Consider the following 25888-nt stretch of genomic DNA (forward strand, 5'->3'; position numbering starts at 1 on the left):
AAAAATGGCTTCCTTAATCTTGGCATCAGTCATTCTGGGAAACATCTGTCTCAAACTTTGAAAGCCTTCGCGGAAATTAATAGCCTTTCTAAAATCTATCCTGCCATGCTGTATCCGTCCTGCCTAAGCATGGCCAGACGTGCTTGGACAAGGTAGAAAACTTTTCAGCTTGCCATGTGGGCAACATTTTAATTGACTTGAATTATGAAATAACAAATAATAGGCGATTTAAAAAATGATAGAGAGGTTTCATGGTGATTTTACGTGATCAGCAGACCAAAATCCATAAGATACACACAGTATTCAGGAAGCAAAATCTTTGTTGTCCAGTGTTATCTTACTGCCGGTCATTAATATTGTCTGTTTGCACCTTTCTATTTGCCTCTGACCTGCACTGACTTCCAGCCTCAATGTCTCACCCTTCTTTTCAAGTCTCTCAGTGGCCTTTCCCCTTCTGGGCTCCATAACTTCCCCCAGCCAGGTGAGATTTTAGTGTTCACTTAATTTCTGCCAGTTTTCCTGAGCGGCAGCCCCAAGCTCCGGAATCCACCCCCCTGGCTCTCACTATCCTTTAAGATGAAATGAAATCTTTATGCCCCATGTGGTGTGGTCAAATTCTTCCTGGTAATTCTGTAATTTCAGACTACTTGTAACCCTGTGACTTGAATTAGTTACAGAGGTATCATCAGAAATGAACTGTTTGAAGGGGGGGGGTGGGCTGAAGATTCAATAACCACTTCCAAAAAAGTGATAGACCCTCTCAGAAATTCTGCTGATCAAGCAGAAAGTGTGCCTGATTGGGCGATTATCTCAGAAGGTCAGCATAGATAAAATGGACAGATTGGACATCTCCACTGCCCATTCTAGGATTCTAAGTCCTCGCCCCTGTAAGACCATAAGATATAGGAGCAGAATTAGGCCATTTGGCCCATTCACGTATCTGAAGAAAGTTTTTGTATCCTCTTCAATATTATTGGCTAGCTTACTTTCATATTCCTCCTTTACCTTCTTAATGACTTTCTAGTTGCCTTCTGTTGGTATTTAAAAGCTTCCCAATCCTCTAACTTCCAACTAATTTTTGTTCTATTTTATGCCCTTTCGGTTTTTATGTTGGTTTTGACTCCTCTTGTTAGCCACGGTCGTGTCATCATGCCTTTCTTCCTCTTTGGGATGTATCTATCCTGTACCTTCTGAATTGCTTCCAGAAATTTCAGCCACTGCTGCTCTGCCATCATCCCTGCCAGTGTTCTTTTCCAGTCAAGTCTGGCCAGCTCCTCCCTCATGTCTCTGTAATTCCCTTTACTCCTCTGGAATACTGATACAACTGACTTTAGCTTCTCCTTAGATTTCAAGGTGAATCCGATCACATTATGATCATTTGTCCCTAAGGGTTCTTTTACCTTAAGCTCTCTAATCAATTCAGGTTCATTGCACAACACCCAACCCAGAATAGCCAATCCCCTAGAAAACCACCTCTTAGGCATTTGAGAAATCCCCCCTCTTGGGATCTAGCAACAACCTGATTTTCCCAATCTAGCTACATATCGAATCCCGCATGACTATTGTAACATTGTCTTTTTGGCATGCATTTCCTATCTCCCGGTATAATCTGTAGACCACATCATTGCTACTATTTGGGGGTCTGTATAAAACTCCCATCAGGGTCTTTTTTTTTAAAACCTTTGCAGTGAATGCACTTTCCCCACTCCCTTTACAATAAGGTAGCAGTGACTTATCAAGGGCCAGCACGATGACACAGCTCATAAAAGCACAGCAGCATAGTCCCAGTGACCCGGCTTCAAACTAGAAGATGAGTGCTGTCTTCTTCTCTTTCTTTCCTGTCCTGATGAAGGGCCTTGGCCTGCTAAACATTCGGTGAAGGTCAGTGGGGACGCATCTAATTTCTTCAGCCTCCTGTGAAAATGGCGAGCTTTCTTGGCCACATTGTGTATATGTTCACTACTGGGAACTTTACGTTTTGGACTGTCTCAACCCCCGTATCACTAATGTAAACAGAAATGTGCTCACCACCCCATTCCTGGAGTAAGTATCAGCTCCTGTGTTGACAAAATGTAAAGAAAGAATGAATTTCTGCATTTCACTGATCACAGGAGAGGTCTGTCCCTCTGAACTCCGCTGACTGCTTTCCAATTTATTCTCCAGATGCTGTGACTTCGGACCAGCCACTCGATGGTTAACAGCTGCCTGCCGACTCTCCTGAAGCCCGATTGGCTGTCGAGGTGCCACGAACCCTCCCGCTCGCGGGCTTGCCGGCGTTGGATCTGGCGGCGACGTGATCCAGTTGGTTCTTCGGAAGTCAAGAACCCTTGCGGTTAGAGCTACTTTATTAGGTGTTCGTAACAAAGGAATAACAGTAACTAACTCTGTTGTCATGAAGAAAGAAAGATTAGGAAGAGAACAGCAGGAAAAGAAGAAGACAAAAAAACAAAGGAGTCACGCCAGGGCGGCCTGGTAGCATAGTGGTTAGCACAACGGTTTACAGTACAGGCGACCCGGGTTCAGTTCCCGCTGCTGCCTGTACACCCAGGCTCCTATTTCCTCCCACAGTCCAAAGACTTACCTGTTAGTTGGTCATTGTAAAATATCACGGTCGTCTTATACTAAAAACTCGATCAACTGAGGCAGAGAAGAGACTGCCAATGAGACAGGTTCAATGGTGAGACACAGGCTGCAGAGAAGCCACGCAGAAATCCAGAACTAGCTATACTGAACATTCTCTGAACTATTACAGATTACATAAATACATAAGCAAACATAGAGAGCGTTAAACTACAACTTGGACTCTAATCCAACACCTGCCATGGCGCGGATGCCTATGGCGTTGGGTGGCAGTGCCGTCAGTGCCAAGACCATGTCCTGCAGCCTGGACGCCCCCGCCAACGCCATCAGCGTCTGCCGCGACGGCGCCCAGGTCGCGGTTGCCGGCCGCAACATCTTCAAGATCTACGGCATCGAGGAGGAGCAGTTCACGGAGAAGGCGAACTTGCGGGTGGGACGCAAGCCCTCACTCAACTTCAGCTGCGCCGACGTGGCCTGGCACCAGATGGACGAGAACCTGCTGGCCACGGCGGCCACCAACGGCGCCGTGGTGACCTGGAACCTGGGCAGGCCGAGCCGCAACAAGCAGGACCAGCTCTTCATGGAGCACAAGCGCACCGTCAACAAGGTCTGTTTCCACCCACTGGAGCTGAACATCCTGCTGAGCGGCTCCCAGGACGGCTGCATGAAGTGCTTCGACCTGCGGAGGAAGGAGTCTATCTGCACCTTTTCAGGTACGGGCTGAAGCGTTGGGAATGAGAAACCCCACCCCGCTGTGCCTGGAAACCCTCCCTCCCCTGAATCCATCCTCCCTCCCCTGAATCTACCCTCCCTCCCCCGAACCCGACTACACAACGGAGCACAGACACAAGAGGTTCTGGGTCTCGGCCCAAAGCATCGCCTCTTTGCTCCCCTCCGGAGGTGCTGCCCAACCTCCAGCATTTTGTGTGTGTCGCTCGGTGGAGCAGCTGCCTCTCAGCTACAGGGGCGCGAGTCCAATTCTGGCGCTGGGCACTGTCTGTGTGGAGTTTGCACGTTCTCCCTGTTCCCCTGTGGGTTTCCTACCAACACTCCGCTTTCCTCCCACATCAGGAGCAACGTTAGGCCATTTGGTCCATTGACTCTGCTCCACCATTCAACCATGGCGCTTTTTAAAAAAATTACAACCCCCTCGCGGATCAGGAAACTGTCAACACCCAGTGACCTGTCCCCTACAACCCTCTGTGGCAATTACTTTCACAGATTCAGTGAGTCAGATACACTAGTGAAGTTTAAGAGACTACTAGACAGGTATATGGAGGAATTTAAGGTGGGGGCTTATATGGGAGGCAGGGGCCTGTACTATGCTGTACAATTCTATGTTCTATGTAGATTCACCACTGCTCTCCTCAGTTCTAAAGGACGTTCCTTTATTCTGTGGCTGTGCCCTCTGACCAGTCTCCAATTCTCCTACACATCCCAAATACCCGCAGTGGGTTAATTGCCCAGTGTAAATTGTCCCCACTGTGTAGGGGAGTGGCGGGACCTGGGGGAAGTTGGTGACATTGTAGGGGAGAGTAAATGGGTTTAAAGTTAGGTTGGTGTAACCGAAGGGCCAGTTCCTTTTTTTTTCTTTCTCTCTCTCCCTCTCCTTCTCCCTCTCCCTCTCCCTCTCCCTCTCCCTCTCCCTCTCCCTCTCCCTCTCCCTCTCCCTCTCCCTCTCCCTCTCCCTCTCCCTCTCCCTCTCCCTCTCCCTCTCCCTCTCCCTCTCCCTCTCCCTCTCCCTCCCCCTCCCCCTCCCCCTCCCCCTCCCCCTCCCCCTCCATCCCCTGCCTGGGTCTCCAAACCTACACTCACTCCTTCGACAAGGCCGTATCCATCCTCTCACCATCCACCCCCTTCCTCTCCATCTCCCACACTCAAACCTAGCCTGACTCTGACCCTCCATTTAACCCCAAGGCATTTCTTTCCTCAGGACCTCAATTCTCTTGTGATTGGTCTCCCACCCTCAATAAAGTGCACATCTAAAGTCCCGTGACCCCCCTGTGCCCTTTCATCCCCTTCAACCCCTTGTATTACTCTCACTCCCATCCCACAATGTTCTTAAAGTTCTTTTTCCAAACCCCTTTTTATTTCTCTCGTCTCCCCCAGGTCTCCATTTGGCTGTGGAGCAGTGCAGCACAGAACAGGCCCTACGGCTCAGTTTGTCCTTGCCGCACTATTGATCAGCCTAGACCGATCAACCTGTACCTGGACCATATTCCTCCATACCCCTCCCAACCGTGTACCTATCCTAACTGCTCTTAAATCAGAATCCGAATCGGAGCCCAGGTTTAATATCACCAGCATATATTGTGAAATGTGATCATCTTGCAGCAGCAGTACAATGCAGTACATGATAAAAGAGAGAAACAGAAAATACAGTAAATGTATATTAGTTAAATCATAGAAGTAGTACAAAAAATAGAATTAAAAAAAAAGTAGTGGGGTAGTGTTTATGGGTTCAATGTCCATTTGGAAATTAGATGGCAGAGGGGAAGAAGCTGTTCCTGAGTCTCCGAGTGTGTGCCTTCGGGCTTCTGTACCTCGTACCTGATGATAGCAATGAGAGCAAGGCGTGACCTGGGTGATGGGGTGGGGGGTGTCCTTAATAATGGACGCCGCCTTTCTGAGACTTCACTCCTTGAGGATGTCCTGGATTCTACAGAGGCTAGTGCCCATGATGGAGCTGACTAAGTTTACAACTCTCAGCAGCTGACTTTGATCCTGTGCAGTAGCCCCCTCCCCCTCCCACATACCAGACAGTGATGCAGCCAGTTAGAATGCTCGCCACAGTACCTCTGTAGAAATTTACAAGTGTTTTTGGGGACATACCAAACTTCCTCAAACCCCTAATGAAATAATGAACTCCTAATGCGACACCACTCAACCAGCTGGTGTATCTCGCTCCTGTACGCCCTCTCGTCACCATCTGAGATTCTGCCAACAACAACTGTGGATTTATAGATGGCATTTGAGGTGTGTCTAGCCACACAGTCGAGGGTGTAGAGAGTAGAGCAGTGAGCTAAGCACAGATCCCTGAGGCGTGCCAGTGTTGATGTTATTTCCAATCCACACAGATTGTGGTCTTCTGATTAGCCAGTCGAGCATCCAGTTGCAGGGGGAGAGACAGAGTCCCAGGTTCTGGAGCTTTTCAATCAGGACTGTAGGAACGATGGTGTTAAACGCTGAGCTGTAGTCTATAAAAGTGGGCACGTGGCCAAGTGGTTAAGGCATTGGACTAGTGACCTGAAGGTCGTGAGTTCGATCCCCAGCCAAGGCAACGTGTTGTGTCCTTGAGCAAGGCACTTAATCACACATTGCTCTGCGATGACACTGGTGCCAAGCTGTATGGGTCCTAATGTCCTTCCCTTGGACAACATTGATGTTGTGGAGAGGGGAGACTTGTAGCATGGGCAACTGCCAGTCTTCCATACAACCTTGCCCAGGCCTGCGCCCTGGAGAGTGAAGACTTCCCAGGTGCGGATCCATGGTCTCGCAAGACTAACGGATGCCTTTACTTAGTCTATAAACAACATCAGTGTTGAAACTGAACGGTATCCATCAGTTCATCCATGCACTCAACACCTGGCTCGTGGGAAGAAGACTATGACCATCCCCCTTATGAGGGGTATAAATAAATCTCTGTAAGGGTCACTCCTTAAACTCCTGTGATCCACGGGGAGAAGTCCTAATCTACTCAGACTCTCTTTAGCTTTCAAGCCCCCCCTCCCCTGCCAGTAACATCCTTGTGAATCTTTCCTGCACCCTTTCCAGTTGAATGATGTCCTCACTGTAGTATTGTGACCAGAAGTGCAATGATTTGTATAGATGCCACATGACATCCCAACCCTACTCAGTGCTCGGACCGAGCCTAACGCCTTCTTTACCACCTCGTCTCCCTGTGTCACCACTTTTGGGGACTATGAACCAGTATCCCTAGGTCTCTCTTCAACAAAGTACACTTATTATCAAAGTCTGTATAAATTACTCAACCTTGAGATTTATCTGCTTACAGGTAGCCACACAGCAAGGAACCCAAAAGAAACCATTTTTCCCAAAAGAGACCAACCCCCCCCCCCAATGCGCATAGAAATAGAAAAAAAAACAAATCATGCAAACAACAGAAGTGAGCACAGCATTCCGAACCGGATTGAATCCAAATCCCTGGAATAGGCACAAAGCCTTGGCAGCAATTCACCATGTTAGCGGGACAAGTCACCGCAAAGTTCGCAGACACAAAGCTCACCAGCCGGGGGGTAGTCTCGTAGCCTCTGCGTTGCAAAGGAGTAAATTTCACCAGAGAGCGAGCTAAATCGGCCCGACCCTTGACACCCTGTCCATCCAGTCTATCTGGGCTGGCATTTAAATTGCCCAAACAGTGGACCCGGGCCCTGCCGCAGCAAATCGCTCTGGGCCTGGAGATTTCGCTGCATCCACTACCCTATCATTTACTGTGTAAGTGCAGTCCAAGTTTACTTTTTTTTTGGCTGTCTGTGATATCACCGATTTTGTTGTCACTTGCAGATAAGACATCAACTTCTCCGGTGGGTATCAGTCGAGTTTTCCTCAAGTCCCCTCAGCAAATAACCCCATTATTCATCTTTTAAACTATTTATTTATTTGGATGCAGAGCTAGCTGGGCTGAGAAGTGGCAGATGGAGTTCAGTCTGGAAAAGTGTGAAATGGTCAATTTGAAGGCAGTGCACACAGTTAATGGCCACATTTTTAGCAGGTGAAGAAATGAGGATCTTGGGGTCCACATCCATAGAACCCTTAAAGTTGTTGTGCTAGTTGATTGGGTGGTTAAGAAGATGTATAGTGTGTTAGCCTTCGTTAGTTGGGGGACTCATTTCATGAGTTGCGAGGTAACGTTGCAGCTCTATAAAACTCTGGTTAGACCACACTTGGAGTATTGTGTTCAGTTCTGGTTGCCTCACTATAGGAAACTATAGGGAGGGTGCAGAGGAGATTTACCAAGAGGTTTCCTGGATAAGAGAACGTGTCTTGTGTGGAAAGGTCGAAGCAAAGGAGGGTGAGAGACGACTTGATAGGGGTGTAGGTTGTTGTAAGAGGTTTCTACGCTATGAACAGCTGTGCCTTTTTCCCAGGGTGGCAATGCTTAATACGAGAGGATATGCTTTTACAGTGAGTGGAGGCAAGTACAGAGTTAGGTTTTTCAACACAGACGGTGAAGAGTGCCTGGAATACACTGCCAGGGCTGGTGGTAGAAGAATGTACATTAGGGGTATTAAAGACACTCAGGCAGGTATGTGGAAAGTGGAGGCTATGTGGGTTAGATCCATTATGGAGTAGGTTAAAAGATCACAACATTGTGGGCCGAGGGCCTCTACTGTGCTGTACTGTTCTATGTTACAGTCATTTTGACGTCTTCCACTGCAGAACCACAAACTTCATGACAAATGTCAGTGGTAACAACCCAATTCAGACTGATTCTGCGAAGCAGTGGGCCTTTGCTATGCCTTTCAGAATCAGATTTAATATTATCACCATATGTCGTGAAACTTGTTAACTTTATGGCAGCAGTACAATGAAATACATGACAGATAAATATAGAGAAAGAAAACCGAGTTACATTAAGTATATATACATCTATTAAATAGTCAGGTTAAAATAAATGTAAAAGAACAGAAATAATAAAAGTAGTGAGGTAGTGTTGATGGGGTCAGTGTCCATTTGGAAATCGGACGGCAGAGGGGAAGAAGCTGTTCCTGAATTGCTACACTTCAGGTTTCTGTACTTGCTTTCTGATGGTAGCAATGAGAAGAGGGCACGTCCTGGGTGGTGGGAGTCCTTAATGATGGACGCCGCCTTCCTAAGGCACCGCTCCTTGAAGATGTCTTTGTACTTATGGTGGAGCTGACTAATTTTTACAAATTTCTGCAACTTATTTTGATCTACTGCAGTAGACCCCCTCCCATACCAGACAGTGATGCAGCCAGTCAGAATGCTCTCCATAGTACATTTATAGAAGTTTTTGAGTGTATTAGTTGACAAGCCAAATCTCCTCAAACTCCTAATGAGATATAGCCGCTGTCTTGCCTTCTTTATAGCTGCATCGATATATTGGGACAAGGTTAGGTCCTCAGAGATATCGACACCCAGGAACTTGAAATTGCTCACTCTCCACTTCTGATCCCCCTATAAGGGTTGGTTTGTGTTCCCTCATTTTACCCTTTCTGAAATCCACAATCAGCTCTGGTCTTGCTGATGTTGAGTACAAGGTTGTTGCTGTGACAGCACTCAACTAACTGGTATGTCTCGCTCCTGAGCACAGGTTAGTAGTTGTTCTCTCATCACAGTGACAATACTGTATAGAAATGTTCTGTCTCCAGCCAAGTGCTAACCCAGTTGCACAGAGGATAAAATCCCTACCTAAACCCCCAGGTATCCTGACTGTGATGGTCTTCCGCCTGCAGGTCAGTCGGAGAGCGTGCGCGACGTCCACTTCAGCGCCCGAGACTTTTTCACCTTTGCCGCCACCTTCGAGAATGGCAACGTGCAACTGTGGGACATGCGGAGGCCGGACCGGTGCGAGAGGATGTTTACGGCTCATAACGGGCCGGTCTTCTCCTGTGACTGGCACCCAGACGACAGGTGGGACTGAAGGGTGGGTGTGTGTGTGTGAGTGTACTGGTGCACCCAGGCAGGTATACAAGCCTCCACGTGGAATTGCGCGCGCACATACATAAGAATGTGCTTGCCAATAAGCGTGCTTATCACTACATTAGTAAACATTCCTCATGAGTCTTGTGCAGAGAGGAGGCCTGCCTGATTGAATATTACATGACGTTTTTATATGCTTAAGATCAAAGGTAATATCCGGTCAATTCTATAGTTATAGTGTATCTACAATGCTTCCTTTGAATTACATACAGTTTTCAAACACCTCTATCTTCACATCCACACTCCAGACACCCAAATTGAATGTTAATTCCACTGACTGTGGGCCACATTCATGCAAATGCAGGCGCCTGAGGTTTATGGAGTGTTTCTTTGTTTGCAATCAACCCCAGAATGCAGCTCCAGGAAGATCATTGTTCAGAGCTGCATTTTAAATTCAATCTACAGTCCGTGTTCTGGTCTAAAGACTGTTGAAATTATATATACCCTAACTTTGCTATATACCCTAACTCTAGAATACACTTGTGGGCACGTGGCCAAGTGGTTAAGGCATTGGACTAGCAACCTGAAGGTCGTGAGTTCGAGCCCCAGCTGAGGGAACGTGTTGTGTCCTTGAGCAAGGCACTTAATCACACATTGCTCTGCGATGACACTGGTACCAAGCTGTATGGGTCCTAATGCCCTTCCCTTGGACAACATTGGTGTCGTGGAGAGGGGAGACTTGCAGCATGGGCAACTGCTGGTCTTCCATACAACCTTGCCCAGGCCTGCGCCCTGGAGAGTGAAGACAGGCACAGATCCATGGTCTCGCAAGACTAACAGATGCCTTAAAAGAATACACTCTGACATGCAGCATGTAAACAGGCCCTTCAGCCCATCAGGTTTGTGCTGACCATCAAACACCCATTTACACTAATCCTACACTTATCCCCAGTCATCTGTCAGAATCAGGTTTATTGTCACTGATACATGTTGTGAAATTTGTTGTTTTGAGGTAGCAGCCCAAAAAAAATTACTGTAAGTTATTTAAAAGATCTATATAAATAAATAGTATAAAAAGAGCAAATAGAAGTAGTGTTCATGGGTCGTTTGGAAATCTGATGGCGGAGGGGAAGAAGCTGTTCCTAAAATGTTAAGTGTGTGTCCTCAGACTCCCGTACCTCCTTCCTGATGAGAGAGGGCACGTGCTGGATGGTAGGGGTCTTTCATGGTGGATGCCGCCTTCCTGGGGTACCTGCTTTTTGAAGATGTCCTCGATGGTGGGGAGGCTGGTGCCCACAATGGGAGCTGACCGAGTCTACAGCCATCTGCAGCTCACCTGGGGACAATTTACAGCGGCCAGTTAACCTCCCCAGCTCGGCCTCGGACGGTCCCGAGACTGGCTGTGAAAGGAAGAGGGTTGGGCACGGAGCTGGCAGTCTGTCCCGTAAGAAGCCAGAGCTCCAGAAACAACTGAAGCTCCAGAGGCCTCATCCCTGGGAGAGGAGGGATACTCCAGGACGATGGGTTACTTCTCGTCGGTGTAGCCCATCAAGAGGATGGTTGTCTTCTCGAGACAACTTGACAGAATGGCCCAGGACAGAGCAACTCTGCGCAGTAGGGGTAGTGCTGTTTAACTAAGTCAGTAATTAACCTCCCAACCTGCTTGTCTTTGGGATGTGGTGGGAACTTGGAGGTCACAGGGAGAACATGCAAACTCCACAAAGGCAGCACCGGCAGTCCGGATTGAACTCAGGTCTCTGGCCGTGTGGCGCTGACAGCCGCGTCCCTGATCACCTGAGCATACCGGTACAGGAGCGCACAAGTATACTAAAAGCACCGTTGCCTGGTACGCGTCAGGTAATCAGGCGTGCTGGGTGACCTGTGACGGCGGCTTGGGAGCTACCCCAGTGTGGACCTGCGTGCCCTCCCTGCAAGGTGCTGGTTACTGGAGCCTTCTCCGGATGAAGTATCGGGCAGCTGACCTTTAATTGTACTTGCACAACTGAGTGTGCGTGAACATCTGCGCAAACGTGCACAGTGATAAACGAGTGCTCACGTGGATGCAGTAGTGTGCACACACGCTGAGGTTGAGAAGAGACTTGATTGAAGTATATAAAGTAATGAAGACTATAAGTAGGGTAAACAACAGTCAACTTTTCCCCACATCAGAATTAGATATACCTTTCAGCAGACAATCCTACAAAAGATAGTCAATTCGGCTCAGTACATCACGGATAAACCCTCCCAACCATCGAGCACATCTACGTGAAACGTTGCCATAGAAAAGCATCAGCAATCTTCAAACAAGAGAAAACCTGCAGATGCTGGAAATCTGAGCAACACACACCCAAAATGCCGGACAAACTCAGCAGGTCAGGCAGCGTCTATGGAAAAGAGTACAGTTGGCGTTTCGGGCCGAGACCCTTCAGCAGGACGCAGTTTATATTTGTTTATCCATCATCAGAGATCCTCACCACCCAGGCCATGCTCTTTTCTTGCTGCTCCCATCAGGTAGAAGCTACCCTTGAGCTGTATCCTCTACTTAATGACCTCCTGACCGCGTCAGCATGCTCTTACTCATTGAGTTGCTGCCCCACGATTGGCTGATTAGATATTCTCATTAATGTGTAGGTGTACAGGTGTGCCTAATACAGTAGCCACTGAATGTGAGTTCAGTTCTGGTCAGCTCATTATAGGAAGGATGTGGAAGCTTTAGGGAGGGGAGAGAGGAGACTTAACCAGGATGCTGCCTGGATTGGAGAGCATGTCTGCTGAGGAAAGGCTGAGCCGAGCTAGGGCGTCTCTCTTTGGAGCGAGAGGTGATTTGATAAGAGATGTATAAGATGATAAGAGACAGCATTTTCCCAGGGTGTATATGACTAATACCAGAGGCAGGGGCCCCTCGGTTAATGGCATAAAATATTTGGGGACCCCTGTTTTTAGGTGAGTGAAGGGAAGTTTTGGGAAGATGTCGGAGATAGATTATCTTACACAGAGAAAGGTGGGTAGCTGGGAAGCACAGCTGGGAGCCGTGGGAGAGGTTGTTACATTAGGGGCATTTAAGAGATTCATAGATGGGCGCATGGATGAAAGAGAAATATTGGGTTATGAGCTGCACAGGAGAAAATCTAATCTTGGTCAGCACAGAATTCTGGGCTGAAAGGCCTGTGCTATGTTCTAATTCTCGCTGAGGATGTTCTGCCCAATGGGTGTGTTGATAAGATTCCCTGGTCTGTTCTTGCTGGACATCTCTGACATCTCGGTGTTTCTCCCGCAGAGGCTGCCTGGTGACGGGGGGCCGAGACAAGATGGTGAAGGTGTGGGACCTGACCAGCTACAAAGCGCGGGAGAGCTACTGCGTGCAGACGATCGCGTCCGTGGCCCGCGTGCTGTGGCGGCCCGAGCGCCGGTACCACATCGCCACCTGCTCCATGATGGTGGACCACAACATCTACGTGTGGGACGTGCGGCGGCCCTACGTCCCCTTCGCCATGTTCGAGGAGCACAAGGACGTCACCACGGGCATCGCCTGGCGCCACGCCCACGACCCGCACTTCCTGCTCTCTGGATCCAAGGACAGTACGCTGTACCACCACTTCTTCAGGGACGCCCAGCGCCCGGCCAGCCGGGCCGTCCCAGAGGGGCTGTCTGTCAGCCTCTTTGGCGACGTGGCGTTCGCCGTCAAGGAGAGCCTGTGCTCGGCCGAGGGGGCCCGCAAGCCCTACGGCCCCGACCGCCGCTACCCCTTCTTCTTCGTGCGGCGCCAGGACCCCGCCGAGCAGTTCACCAGCGTGTTGAGCGCCCTGAGCGTCTTCGAGTCGCGGCCAGGCGCCGCGGCCCCCGTGGACTGGTTCTCGCAGACGGCCTGCCAGTACTGCCTGAGCGGCGGCCCCCTCCCCGAGCTCTGCGACCGCAACGCCGCCGTGGCCCGGCAGCTCAGGCGTTACCAGGTGGCTCAGATCTGGACCATGCTGAAGATTATCTACGCTGGTGCAGGGGCCTGCGCCGCCGGGACCCCGGGCGGAGGTGGGCAGGGACCCGGCAAGACGGCACATCCCCTCAGCAGGTACCGCATGTCCCCGCACACGGTCAGACATGGTCTGAGCCTGTCAGAACACACCTGTGCGCGCATGCACGCGCACACACTCACACGAACGAACAAACACGTGTAAACGTTTATTCGCGTGCTTTCTCTCTGTCTTTCTCTGACTGTTCTCTCTCATGTGCTCTCTTTCACACTCTCTTGCGCGCTCCCTCTCACACACATCAATCTAAACATACACACAACCGTGTTCATTCACTCATGTCTACATATTCACACATTCACGCACACACATCCCTTCAAACACATGCACAATTGCTCATGCTTGTCCCCGTCTCCCCCTCACTCCTCCCCCCCAGGGTTTCAGCATCTACGTCTAACGATAGAAAGAAAAGTACTGCATGTTATAGTCAAACACACAGATTGATTCTGTCACCACCGTTTGTCACTCACCTCCACACTTAAGCCTGATTTATACTCCTGCGTCAACGTCACGCCGTGAGTACGGCATCATTGTAAACCCTACACAGAGCGGACGCGAATCCCTACGCCAGAGCCTGACGCACACCTCTCCCAAAATGTAACTATGTGTCGCAGCAATGCAGAACGCAACAGCCGCTTGGTAGCATCGCATTTCCTCCTACGCTGCAATAGCTTCCCACTGGGCAACTGAAGGGCAGGGAAGGAACTCTGGCTGCAATGCTTCCCATAAAGCTTTACAGACCCCCGAAATTATGCAGGACACATTTTGCTTTTACAAAAAAAGACGCTCGCTTTAAACTTGTTTATCTGGAGAAAGACTACCATGACCATGAAGCCATGCACGGACAGGTGCGTGCGCAAGCGCGACGTGCTGGAATTGCAGAGCGATGCAGGCACACCAACGCACAAGTATAAATGCTCACAACGCACGTAGGCCACTTGCGTAGGTTAAGGCGTCGAGTTGACGCACAAGTATAAATCAGCCTTTACTTCCCTAAGTCAGATGACTATATGTCCAGGCGTTGGAGCAGTGACTCTCAGCTGAGGTTGTGGTTGCTACAGAAGGTATACTACGAATAAAATATTAAACTGAAGCCCCCTTTGCAGTAAACACTAACATTCCATTCTCCTTCCTAAAGCTTGACGTTCTACTTCAATGTTAACATTTTATGTTTGTCTTTGGACTCCATTTTGTACCTTATGATTTTGAGGATGCCCTCTGTGTAAACAATAAGTTGTTTTTTTGTCCTTTTTTCCAGAGTGGATTACCTCCCATTTCCCGGCATGATGCTCCTTCAGCCAGCTCCTCTCTCATTTCTTCACCAATCTAGTCTGATTTGTGAGCTCTTTGAGCTCTCAGAATCCCCAGACCGCCCCTCTTATTATCAGAGATTTTGGCTCCAGGACCCTTCATTCCTTCATCCAAGTCTCTAATACAAACTGTGAATAGTGGAGGTACCAATAGACAATAGGTGCAGGAATAGGCCATTCGGCCCTTCGAGCCAACACCACCATTCACTGTGATCAAGGCTGATCATCCACAATCAGTACCCCATTCCTGCCTTCTCCCTATATCCCTTGACTCCACTATTTTTTAGAGCTCTATCTAACTCTTTCTTGAAAGCATCCAGAGAATTGGCCTCCACTGCCTTCTGAGGCAGAGCATTCCACAGATCCACAACTCTCTGGGTGAAAAAGTTTTTTCTCAACTCTGTTCTAAATGGCCTACCCCTTATTCTTAAACTGTGGCCTCTGGTGCTGGACTCCCCAACATCGGGAACATGTTTCCTGCCTCTAGCGCGTCCAATCCCTTAATACTCTTACATGTTTCAATCAGATCCCCTCTCATCCTTCTAAATTCTAGTGTATACAAGCCCAGTCACTCCAATCTTTCAACTTATGACGGTCTTGCCATCCCGGGAATTAACCTTGTGAACCTACGCTGCACTCCCTCAATAGCTGGAATGTCCTTCCTCAAATTTGGAGACCAAAACTGCACACAAGGTGTGGTCTCACTGTCGATCGCTGTGAATTCCACTTATTATTGACCATTAATCTGCCAATGACCCATTTATTCCAGCTCTCTGATGTAGGATTTTGACCTGAAATGCTGACGATTCCCTCTTCCCCCTCCAGATGCTGCTCGACCTGCTGAGTACTGCCAGCAGGTTGTTGATTGCCTCAAACTGCCACCCCTGCACGCTCTTGTTCATCGAAACTGATTTATACTGGTCTGCCACGGAATTTATTACCCCAACTCTTGCACAGTACGCCTCAGTGAGTGCTAATGTTCTGTGTTTCATCTAACTCCCAATACTCTACATCTACTTGTACCCCCTTATCCACCCTGCCTGTTACATCCCCAAAGATCTCCTGCATATTGTTCAACAAGGGGTCACTACACAAAGGGTTCATTGTGATGAGGGGCTCCGGGATCTGACCTGTACCCGGCCTCGCTTTTAGCTGCAGCCTGCTGAGTAGTGCATTGTCTAATGTGTAAAGGATTCCCCTCCCCACCTCCCTGACCCTGTTTCTGCAGCTTCACTATGAAAGACGGCAACACAGCATTAGGAAGTGAAGCCAAGCTTGAGAGAGTCCGACTGGAAAATCGTCAGGACAGCCTACCCCTGGACTTGACTGTTATTTCGCTGCAGACTAACGAAGGTACCAGGTTGCCCACTTCATCTCTGTGACTCTCACTCCAAATAATCCCTAGGAAAATGTCTAGTACAGGGTGTGGGTGAAGCCACATCTGGAGCACTGTAGGTAGTGTTGGTCGTCCTCCCCCAGCAATGGATTCAGTAGCATTGGAGCTGTTGTAATTGTGAACAAAGTCACCGAGGGATGCAGCCTGTAGATATAAAAGTCTTTATTTGAGACACACAGAAGCTGACACCTTTTTTGTGGGGGGAGGAGAGGGGAGGGGAGGGGGATTGATTTTTCAAATTCCTGGGTCTTCCCACCAACGCATCCAAAATGGCCTCTGAGTTGTATTCATGCAATTGTGTGTTGATTGCATTCATGCATATGCAGACATCTCAGTCAGTTGGATGTCTCCTGCTCTGCAATTGACTCTAAATGCTGTGGTCTCTGAGTCATATTCATGTAATGGGGTGCTGATTGCATTCATGCATATGCAAACATGTAGCAGTCAATTGGTGTTTCCTGGTCTGAAGTTTACTGTTCTGAGCTGCATTTTAAATTCAATCTATGATCCATATTCAGATTTGAAGGTTGGTTGCTGTTGACGTTAATATTTGCTTCATACCCTAATTCCAGAATATACCCTGATAGGCATTTCATAAGAAAATGATGATTTCTTGGGATGAAATGGTTGTCTTATCAAGAGAGAGTAAAGGGATGGGTCTGTATTCCTTGGAGTTGAGAAGAATGAGGGGTATGCGCGGGAGGGAGGGGAGCTGAGGGGCACTTTGGGGTTCTAACATTTAAGGCTACGTCCACACTACGCTGGATAATTTTGAAAATGAAGCTTTTTCTCTTCGTGTTAACCTTCCGTCCACACTGAAATGGCGTTTTCATCCCCTGAAAACAGAGATTTTCAGAAACGGTCTCCAGAGTGAATAAATCTGAAACGCCTAATATCCGTTGCAGTGTGTGCGGGGTAACCGGAGCTTTTTAAAACCGCTGTCATGACGAGCTGCAACAGATGGTGGCAGCGCAGCATTTCATTGTTTTCTTATTCTTATTATTATTACTACTTTATTGTCGCCAAACAATTGATACTAGAGCGTACAATCATCACAGCGATATTTGATTCTGCGCTTTGCAGAACCTAACAATTTCAGAACAGACGGCAACGAGACTGAAGCCAAAAGAGTTAGAAATGTACTCACCAAATACTTTGACCCATAGCTTACTGAATAAATAAGTATTCTCCCTTTGCCCTGTTTTCTGTCCTTGCTTGTATGAAGGTGTTCCACCTATTTATGCAAGTACTTCTCTGACGATAGATGTGTAACAGCCTAATGTAACATTGTATGGAAATACAAGATAACACTGATGCATACGTTTTATACATTCAACAAGGTGCTTTATTAATGCGACAGAGTTAGTCAGTTTTTCAATGTTCGTCGTCAGCTGGGTCATACTGTCCGTGAACTCCCTGTCGGCTGCCTCCATACGCTCCAGTATTTGTTTTTTTTTAGTTTTAAGTCCTCCTGAGCGAGAGCCAAGAGCAATTCCTTTTAAGTTTTTCTACTCTATAACTGGACAAACGCGCACCAAGTATACCGTTTCCTCTTCACTTGTTTTCTGTGTGTCCTGCGCATGCCCAGTAGGAGGAGATTCGCCCAAAAATCCGTCTAATGTGGACAGAGATATTTTGAAAAACGCTTAGTGTGGACGCCTGTCATTTTTACTCGAAACCGGCGTTTTCAAAATTATCCAGCGTAGTGTAGACGTAGCCTAACTGTCATTCATTCTTTGGGGCACTCCTCTGTTTTTTGTGGACGTTTGCAAAGAGAAAACATTTTAGGATGTATATTGTATTCATTTCTCTGACATTGAATTGGACCTTTAGACCTAGGATTCCGAGTTGGAGATTGTGAGTTTTAAACGAGGGAACATAATTACAAGGAGCCAGTCATTTAAAACTGGGGTGTCTAGAAATATGTTCTTGCTAAGGGTGGGTGAATCTGGGGAATCCTCATGTGCCATCCCAGAGTCGTGAAGGTAGGATCAGAAGAAGGATTTAAAGTTGGGTGTGGGGTAGATATATTTTTGAAGGATCAGAGGATAGAGGCTGTGAGGACTTGGTAAAAGGAGGAAACTGGTAGGACACTAGTTTTAAAGCAGCCATACACAGTAGGTCATGTTGGCTTCAGGTTGCATGGAGGACAGTGAAGTTTGCTTCTTTGTCCTTGCTCGTGCTAACGTGCCTCTTTATTTGTTCTAAGTAAAACAACAGTCCAATACTCTACAGCCAGTTGGTGCAGTAGTGGCATCAGTGCCGGACTTTGAGGCGGAAAGTCCCGAGTTCGAATCCAGCTGGCTCCCGTGCACGCTTTCCATCCGTGCTGCGTTGAGCGTCGAGCTAGCAATACAGTAACATTAGCAGCAAAAAGTTGATGGCCTATACTCTCTCATGAAATTGAAAGGCAATTTCTCTCTCTTCATGAGTAAGTCTGCAGAAAATCCAAAGCAACAGCAACACACACATAATGCTGCAGGCAACATCGATGGAAATGAATAAACAGTCAGCGTTTTGGGACTGGAAAGGAAGGGGGAAGATGCCAGAATAAAAAGAGAGGGGAGAGAGGAAAGAGGCCAGGTGGGTGGGAAAGGTCAAGGGCTGGAGAGGAAGGAATCTCATCGGAGAAAGGGAAGGAGGAAGGGACCCGGAGGAAGTGGTAGGCAGGTGAAAGGAAACGAAAGGTCAGAGTGGGGATTGGATTCCAACGGATGCCATTTCTTCATTGGCATTGGTGAGAGGGAGGAGCTTCAAAGGAGATCTGAGGTGCCAAATGAGGTGGTGGAATCAATTACAGTTATCATATTTAAGAGACATTCAGATGGGCATGTAAAAAGCAAGGCACTGAAGGATACAGTCCCAATGTGGGCTAATAGGATCAGTGCAAGTGGCTGGAACAGTATGAGCGTGGTGGGAAGAATGGCCTGATCCTGTGTGTACAACTCAGGTGACACAGGGAGACATTTTAGGACAGGGGTTCCCAATCTGGGGTCCACGGACCCCTTGTTTAATTGTATTGGTCCTTGGCATAAAAAAGGTTGGGAAAGTCTGTTTAAGGATCTCCCAGAGATTTTCACATAGGATCAGAGAGCAGAGCAGTCATCTTTCAAATGCATTTCCTCCGACTGATCTCCAGCTCAAACCCACCCAGGCCCATCCCTGGGTACTCCAACCACTAAAGATCTATCCAGGCTTGAGAGGGTCCATTGATGTAGCACCTCCAGCCATTTGGGAGGGGTTAGTTACATATCCAACAGCCAGGCATTCCCCGTCTCACAGAAAGTCTGAGCTCCGATTCTGGTTCCTGTGAGGTTTCTCTCCAGTTAGTCCATCAAACAGTCCTGATACAGGGTCCCGGCCCGACCTGTGGACTGTTTATTCCTCTCCATAGTTGCCGCCTGACCTGCGGAGTCCTCCCAGCACTGTGTGTGTTTTCCCCAAACATGTCAGAATTGGGTTTATTATCACGGTCTTATGTTAATAAAATTTGTTGTTTTGTGGCAGCAGTACAATTCAATCCATTAAAAAAAATACTATAAGTTACGATTTTTAAAATATTTATTTGTTTATTGAGACGCAGTGTAGAATAGGCTCTTCTAGCTGTAGTGTCCAGCTTGTAATAGGCAGGTGAGACAAAATGAAAGGTCAGAGTAAGGAATAAATTCCGATAGATTCCAATACCCCAGTTTAATCCTAGCCTAATCGTGGGACAACTTACAATGACCAACTAACCTCCCAAACGGTACGTCTTACGCTGTGGGAGGAAACCAGAGCACCGGGAGGAAACCGACGCAATCACGGGGAGAACGTACAAACTCCTTACAGTCAGTGGTGGGAATTGAACCCGGATCACCTGTACTGTGAAGTGTCATGCTAACCACTACACTACCATGTCGCCCCTAAAGTGGAATAATGAGATAGGGTTCACTGACTGTTCAGGAATCTGATGGTGGAAGGGGGAGAATCTGTTCCTAAAATGTTGAATTCGAGGTAATGGATTATTGTTTAGTTCGAGTAACAGAGCTCTGCAGTATCTTTCGCATCCCCTCAGATAACGAGGAGACAGAGGGCAGTGACGCACCAGCGGATTACCTGTTCGGTGACGGTGAAGTCGATGAGGACGATTTCTTCATTGTCGATCACGAGAATGCCCCAGGTGAGTGGTCGGGGAGCTGCTGGGTTCCAGTTGTTCCCAGAAGCTTAGGCAGGTCAGAAAGGGGTCATTCATTTAGGAGCTTTCCGGTTCCCAAAGGCTAGGGGAGACACTTAACTAAACTAAAGACAAAAGCATTCCATGAGGAAATAGCAGAAACTTCTTTGCCCTGGGTTGGTTAAAAATGTGGAACACCTGGAGAGCTGAGGTGAATGGACAAGGACATGGAGAGAGATTGTTTACAGGTTGAGGTAAAGAGAGTTGAAGACCTGGCTCTACACCCAGGATCAAGCCTTAGCTATCCGGTTGAAGGATAAAAAGTCTTTGGGATAGAAGACGGGGGAAGTCAGACCGGGTCCCAAGCCAGTTATATGAGGAGGGAGGCTGGTCACATGCTGATTGCTCTTCGTCCTTAAAAGAAGTTGTGAGATGCAGAGCGTCCTCTTTTTCTTTCCTAATCCACACTTAAGTGTGAGTCCATCGCACCTGTGTCCCACCACTGCTTCTTCAAAGATGACGATCTCCATTGTCAACCAGTTGCACGTAGTTTGGTGCTCTGTAGTTGCCAAGAAAATTTTCAGCAACATCCTCGAGTGCCTTCCATGTGATTTTCTCCGGTCCCACTAGAAGTTCTTCGAATTACCAGTCATTGATGACCTGTTTGATTTATGGACCAACAAAAATGCCTTCCTTATTAATCTTGGCATCAGTTGCTTTAATTATGAATTGAAATTACACATACGAGCAATTTTTTAAAAATGGGAAATTTCGTGGTGATTTTCATGATCAGCAGCACAAAATCCATAAGGTACACCCAGAAGTATTCAGGAAGCAAAATCTTTGTTGTCCAGTGTAATTACATCAAGTTTATTGTCGTGTGTACATAAACGGAGAGGTGTTGGTAAAATGAAAATCGAACTTGCAGCAGCGTCACAAACACAGATAAATCACACAGAACAGAAAGTATACATAACTTGTACTCGAAGTGCACGGATTGGAGGGGTGTGGTACAGGTGCAGATCGATGGGACTCGGCAGAGTACCATGTTGGCCCAGATTAGAGAGGCCGAAGGGCAGTTTCTGAGATCTATCACAGTGAAAAGAGAAAAAAGACTGCGAAAAGGAGCTTGGTACAACAGACAAGTCCATGGTAAGGCAGGAAGTGTTCTGTTCTCAGGTAAGAAAGTACTTGGTCCGGGCATTTCAGGTTTCTGTCTGATGGCAGCAGTGAGGATGTGACCCAGATGGTGGGCATCCTTGATGGCAGATGCTGCCCCCTTGAGGTGGTGAGGGGGGTTGTGCCTGTGATGGACCGGGCTGGGTCCACTGCCCTCTGCAGCCTCTCGCGATCCTGTGCTTTGGAACTGCGGTACAGCACCCCGATGCAGCCAGTCAGGACCCTCTCTTTGCTTTCCTCAGCAGAAGAGAACGAGTTCATTCTCCCGCAGGAGGGCTTCCCTCTGCGCCACGAAATCCTGGACCACCCGACCAGCCTGGACCACTTCCAGGACAAGACCGACTCGCCCCACATCAGTGGCAATGAGGCGGATTCGGTCTCCCTGACGCCAACCGAGGGCATTTCCCTCGTCTCTGTCTCACAGCCGCCCTTTGATCACAGTTTCCCCACCGACTACTTCAACCCCATCGTGCGGGACATGATGTGCTTCTATGCCGAGCAGGGAGACGTGCAGATGGCGATATCAGTGCTGATTGTGCTTGGGGACAGGATCAGGAAGGAGATCGATGAGCAGACGCAGGTATGGCTACGTAAAAACGGGATGTGTTTCCTCGGGTTGCTCATCTTTAGTGAACGTGTTGACTGGATGCCAAAGTTACCCTTTGTCGGTGCATTCCATCGATAGCAGCTCTCCACCAGAGCAACTCACTCACTCTGTCAGAGATACAAGAGATGCTACAGATGCTGGAAATCCTGAGCAATCCACACAAAATGCTGGAGGAGCTCGCTAAGTCAGGCAGCATCTATGGAGGGGAATAAACAGTTGCGTTTCGGGCCGAGACCCCTCGGACTGAGAAGGAAATGGGCAGAAGCCAGAATAAGAAGGTGAGGAGAGAGGGAGAATGACAGGTGATGGGTGAAGGTGGCCCTTCTCACTCCTCCTCTTCCCCTGACCTCATGACATGCCCATCATCTCCCTCTGGTTTCCCACCCCCTTCCCTTTATCCCAGAGTCCACTGTCCTTTCTCGTCAGTTTCCTCCTTCTTCAGCCCTCTACCTCGTTCACCTATCACCACCCACCCCACCCTTTACCCCTCTGACCCACCTTCCCCCTCACCTGTCTCACCTATCACCTCCCAGCTTCTTACTTCACCCCTGCTCACCTATCACCTGCCAGCTTTTACTCCTTCCCCCTCCCTCACCTTATTCTGACCTCTTCCGCCTTCCTCTCCAGTCCCGATGTAAGGTCTCATTGACTGTTTAATTCCCACCATCATCGCCTGACTTGCAAGCTCCCCCAGCATTTTGTGTGTGTGCTGCTCAGTAAATCCATCACTCAGTCCTTTCTCCGTAGCCTCGTGAGATCGACTTCACTTTACGTTTTCTGTTCGCGGTGGAGGCTGCCTCCACCATTTCTGCAGGCAGTGTGTTCCATGGTCCCTAATTCCCAGGAACTGTCTCCGTAAACCTTTTCTGGACTCCCCTAAAGCCTTCACATCTTTCCTATAACGCGACAACCCAGAACTGATCTGAATTTGAGGCCCGATCCGTTCTATAATATTCAGAGTAAAGCCCATGCTCCATATGGTAAACCCAGAACTGTATGCCTAAGGCAAACTGAACACTGCCCTGTGCCCAAAATCACCTGAAATGGGTTCTGACCTGTCGAGTCATAGACTCGGTGACCACTGTATTGGGAACCTCCTATACCTAACGAAGAGGCCACTGGGTGTGTGTTCATGGTCTTCTGCTGCTATAGACCATCCACTTCAAGGTTTGAGGGGTGTGTGTTCTGCACACCACTGTTGTAATGCATGATTATTGGAGTTACTGTCGTCTTCCTGTCAGCTTGATCCACTCTGGCCATTCTTCTCTGACCCCTCTTATTAACAGGACATTTTCCCCCACAAAACTGCCACTCACTGGGTGTTTTTTTTTGTTTTGTTTTTTGCACTATTCTCTGTAAACTCTAGATACTGTTGTGTGTGAAAATCCCAGGAGATCAGCAGTTCCTGAGATACTCAAACCACCCCATCTGGCACCAACAATCATTCCACAGTCAAAGTCACTTGGTGACTTTGTCATTTCTTCCCCATTCAAAGTCATTTCTTCCCCATTTTGATTTTGGTCTGAACAACAACTGAACCTCTTGACCATGTCTGCGTGCTTTTATGCCTTGGCTGATTAGATATTTGCATTGATGAGCAGGTGTAGTAAATTGGCCACTGTGTGTATATCACAGCATACTGCAATTACAGGAGGGAATATCCTCTATAGCCCAGCCACACTCTAGTTATGCCTACACTGCAGATGAGCAAATTACAAAGCCCTTGTCCCTCTTTTCCTTCGTCCACCATCCAAACTAATTGATGTCTGCAAGAGGCGAGTTCCCCAACCTTACATGAGTCACGGGCGAGTTTAAATGGCTACCAGTTAGAAGGTGGAAGTGGTTGGAAGAGAGCAATTTCTTGAAGCAGCAGTCACATTTTTCCATGTATCTCTTTATCCTCAGATCCAGGCAAAACTTCCTTTTCCAAGTAATTACCCACTTCCAAAGTACTTGTGAATCTTTTCCCACCTGAGATCAGTGTCCTCCCAGCTTTGTAAAAGGAAAGTCTCATGTCAGCTTGAACCAGTCTGGCCACGCTCCTCCGACTCGTCTCACTAACAAGGTGATTTTGCCCACAGAACCGCTCATTTCTATTTTGTTTTTAGGTTTTTAACACTCTGAAACAAAACTGAAGTTGAAACCCTTCACAATTCTACACCTTTCTGTGAGATCTCCTTGTAAGTTCCTCTGCGCTCATCTTTTTTCCGAATAGCTAAGAGCCCTCACCATTCTGGTCAAGGCCTTGAGATCATCTGAAAACAGCAGAGTAATTACAGCTATAATCTTTTTGCTTTATCGTCATGCACCTGGTAATCAGCACTAGATTCCTGCTGGAGGGTCTCGGCCTGAAACGTTGACTGCTTACTCTTTTCCATAGATGCTGCCTGGCCTGCTGAGTTCCTCCAGCATTTTGTCTGTGTTATTTGGATTTCCAGCATCTGCAGATTTTCTCTTGTTTGTGAATAAATTCCTATTTTTTTTATTAAACAGCTTTCTCAACTTTACCACCTATAACCTACAGAGATTTCCTGCAGGTCCTTCTATTCCTTTTCTCATTTTAAAGTGTTTGTCTTGCCTCATTTCATTAGATTAAAAGCTACATTAGTGTTGATGGGTAATTTTCCCAGACATTCGGGCAGTGGAGAGAGCTACACTTGGCTTCCTGAGGGCAGCTGATTTGAATGAGGATAAGGAGCAAAAATACACTCAGTGGCCACTTTATTAGCTATACCTGTACACCTGCTCATTAGTGCAAATATCTAGTCAGCCAATCAGGTGGCAGAAACTCAAGGCATAAAAGCATGCAGACATGGTCAAGAGGCTCAGTTGTTGTTCAGACCAAACATCAGAATGGGGGAAGAAGTGTGATCTAAGTGACTATTGTTGGTGCTAGATGGGGTGGTCTGAGTAAATTAGAAACTGCTGATCTATGATTTTTCATGCACGATAGTCTAGTTTACAGGGAATGCGTGAAAGACAAATCGCATCAAGTTCTGTGGATGAAAATGTCTTGTTAATGAGAGATCAGGGAGAATGGTCAGACCTGTTCAAGCTGACAGAAAGGCGACAGAAACTCAAATAACCACGCTTACAACAGTGGCACGCAGAAGAGCATCTCTGAATGCACAGCAAGTCCAACCTTGAAGTAGATGGGCTACAGCAGCAGAAGACCTCACTGAGTTCCACTCCTGTACCTAATAAAGTGGCCACTGATTTAATGTCCCTTGTTTTTTTTAAATTGTAGCAGCCTCAGTATCACCTTGTGTTCAATGTAATAAGTTGGACCTAACAGAATGGCTGGAGGGCCAAGTGCTCTGTTTTCATGTTCTAGTGGCGTCACTGAAGTGTCTTTAAACCCAACAGGAGCACTGGTACATGTCCTACATCGACCTCCTGCAGCGATTCCGACTTTGGAACGTGGCCAACGAGGTGATCAAGCTGAGCACGTGCAGGTCCATCAACTGTCTGAACCAGGCCTCGACCACCCTGCACGTCAACTGCAACAACTGCAAGCGGCCGATGAACACCCACGGCTGGATGTGCGAGAGGTGAGTGGCGTGGCTGGGCGGGTCTCCTCTGCTGCTGATGGCCCTCTGCGATGAGGAGGCAGTTACCCTGTGGTTGGTGCTCTGCAACTGTGCCTTGTAGCGTGATAGAACACTACAGCATGGAGAGAGACCCTTTGGACTATCTAGTCCCATTGCTTGCACCCGGACCATAGTCCTCCATACCCTTCCTGTCCAAATTCCTCATGGTTTCAATCCTCTGATGGGGAAAAAATCCCATTCCTTGGTATCATCCAAGCAGAGTTGATCCATCCTGCCTGGTACTAGTCTTTTACAAGATCTGTAGTTCGAGCCTCAGCTGTCCTTGTGTCCTTGAGCAAGGCACTTAACCACACATCGCTCTAGTGTCTGTGCGAGGAGTGGCGCCCCACACAGACTTCCAATCTGTGCCTTGTAAGGCATGGAAGTGCCCGACGCAGGCTCCTCATGGTCTGAGTCGACGTTC

At 47.9% G+C, this 25888-nt stretch overlaps 1 protein-coding gene across 7 annotated transcripts in view; it reads left to right on the forward strand.

Moving 5' to 3' along the window:
- LOC140204840 (GATOR2 complex protein WDR24-like) overlaps positions 1-25888 on the forward strand; it is a 51368-nt gene that overhangs the window by 21782 nt on the left and 3698 nt on the right. For 4 of the 7 annotated variants that reach the window (XM_072271700.1, XM_072271699.1, XM_072271701.1 and 1 more), the window contains 7 exons: positions 2164-3293; positions 9018-9195; positions 12482-13270; positions 15768-15892; positions 19990-20094; positions 21510-21847; positions 25241-25425. In XM_072271700.1, coding sequence (XP_072127801.1) covers positions 2822-3293; positions 9018-9195; positions 12482-13270; positions 15768-15892; positions 19990-20094; positions 21510-21847; positions 25241-25425 — 2192 coding nt within the window. In that variant the 5' untranslated portion in view covers positions 2164-2821. Of the gene's footprint in view, positions 1-126; positions 153-1981; positions 2044-2163; positions 3294-9017; positions 9196-12481; positions 13271-15767; positions 15893-19989; positions 20095-21509; positions 21848-25240; positions 25426-25888 lie in introns of those variants that run through there. The other 3 variants (XM_072271703.1, XM_072271704.1, XM_072271705.1) reach the window with 3 other exon arrangements.

Source organism: Mobula birostris, chromosome 11 (assembly GCF_030028105.1).
Source record: "Mobula birostris isolate sMobBir1 chromosome 11, sMobBir1.hap1, whole genome shotgun sequence".
Lineage (NCBI taxonomy): Eukaryota > Metazoa > Chordata > Chondrichthyes > Myliobatiformes > Myliobatidae > Mobula > Mobula birostris.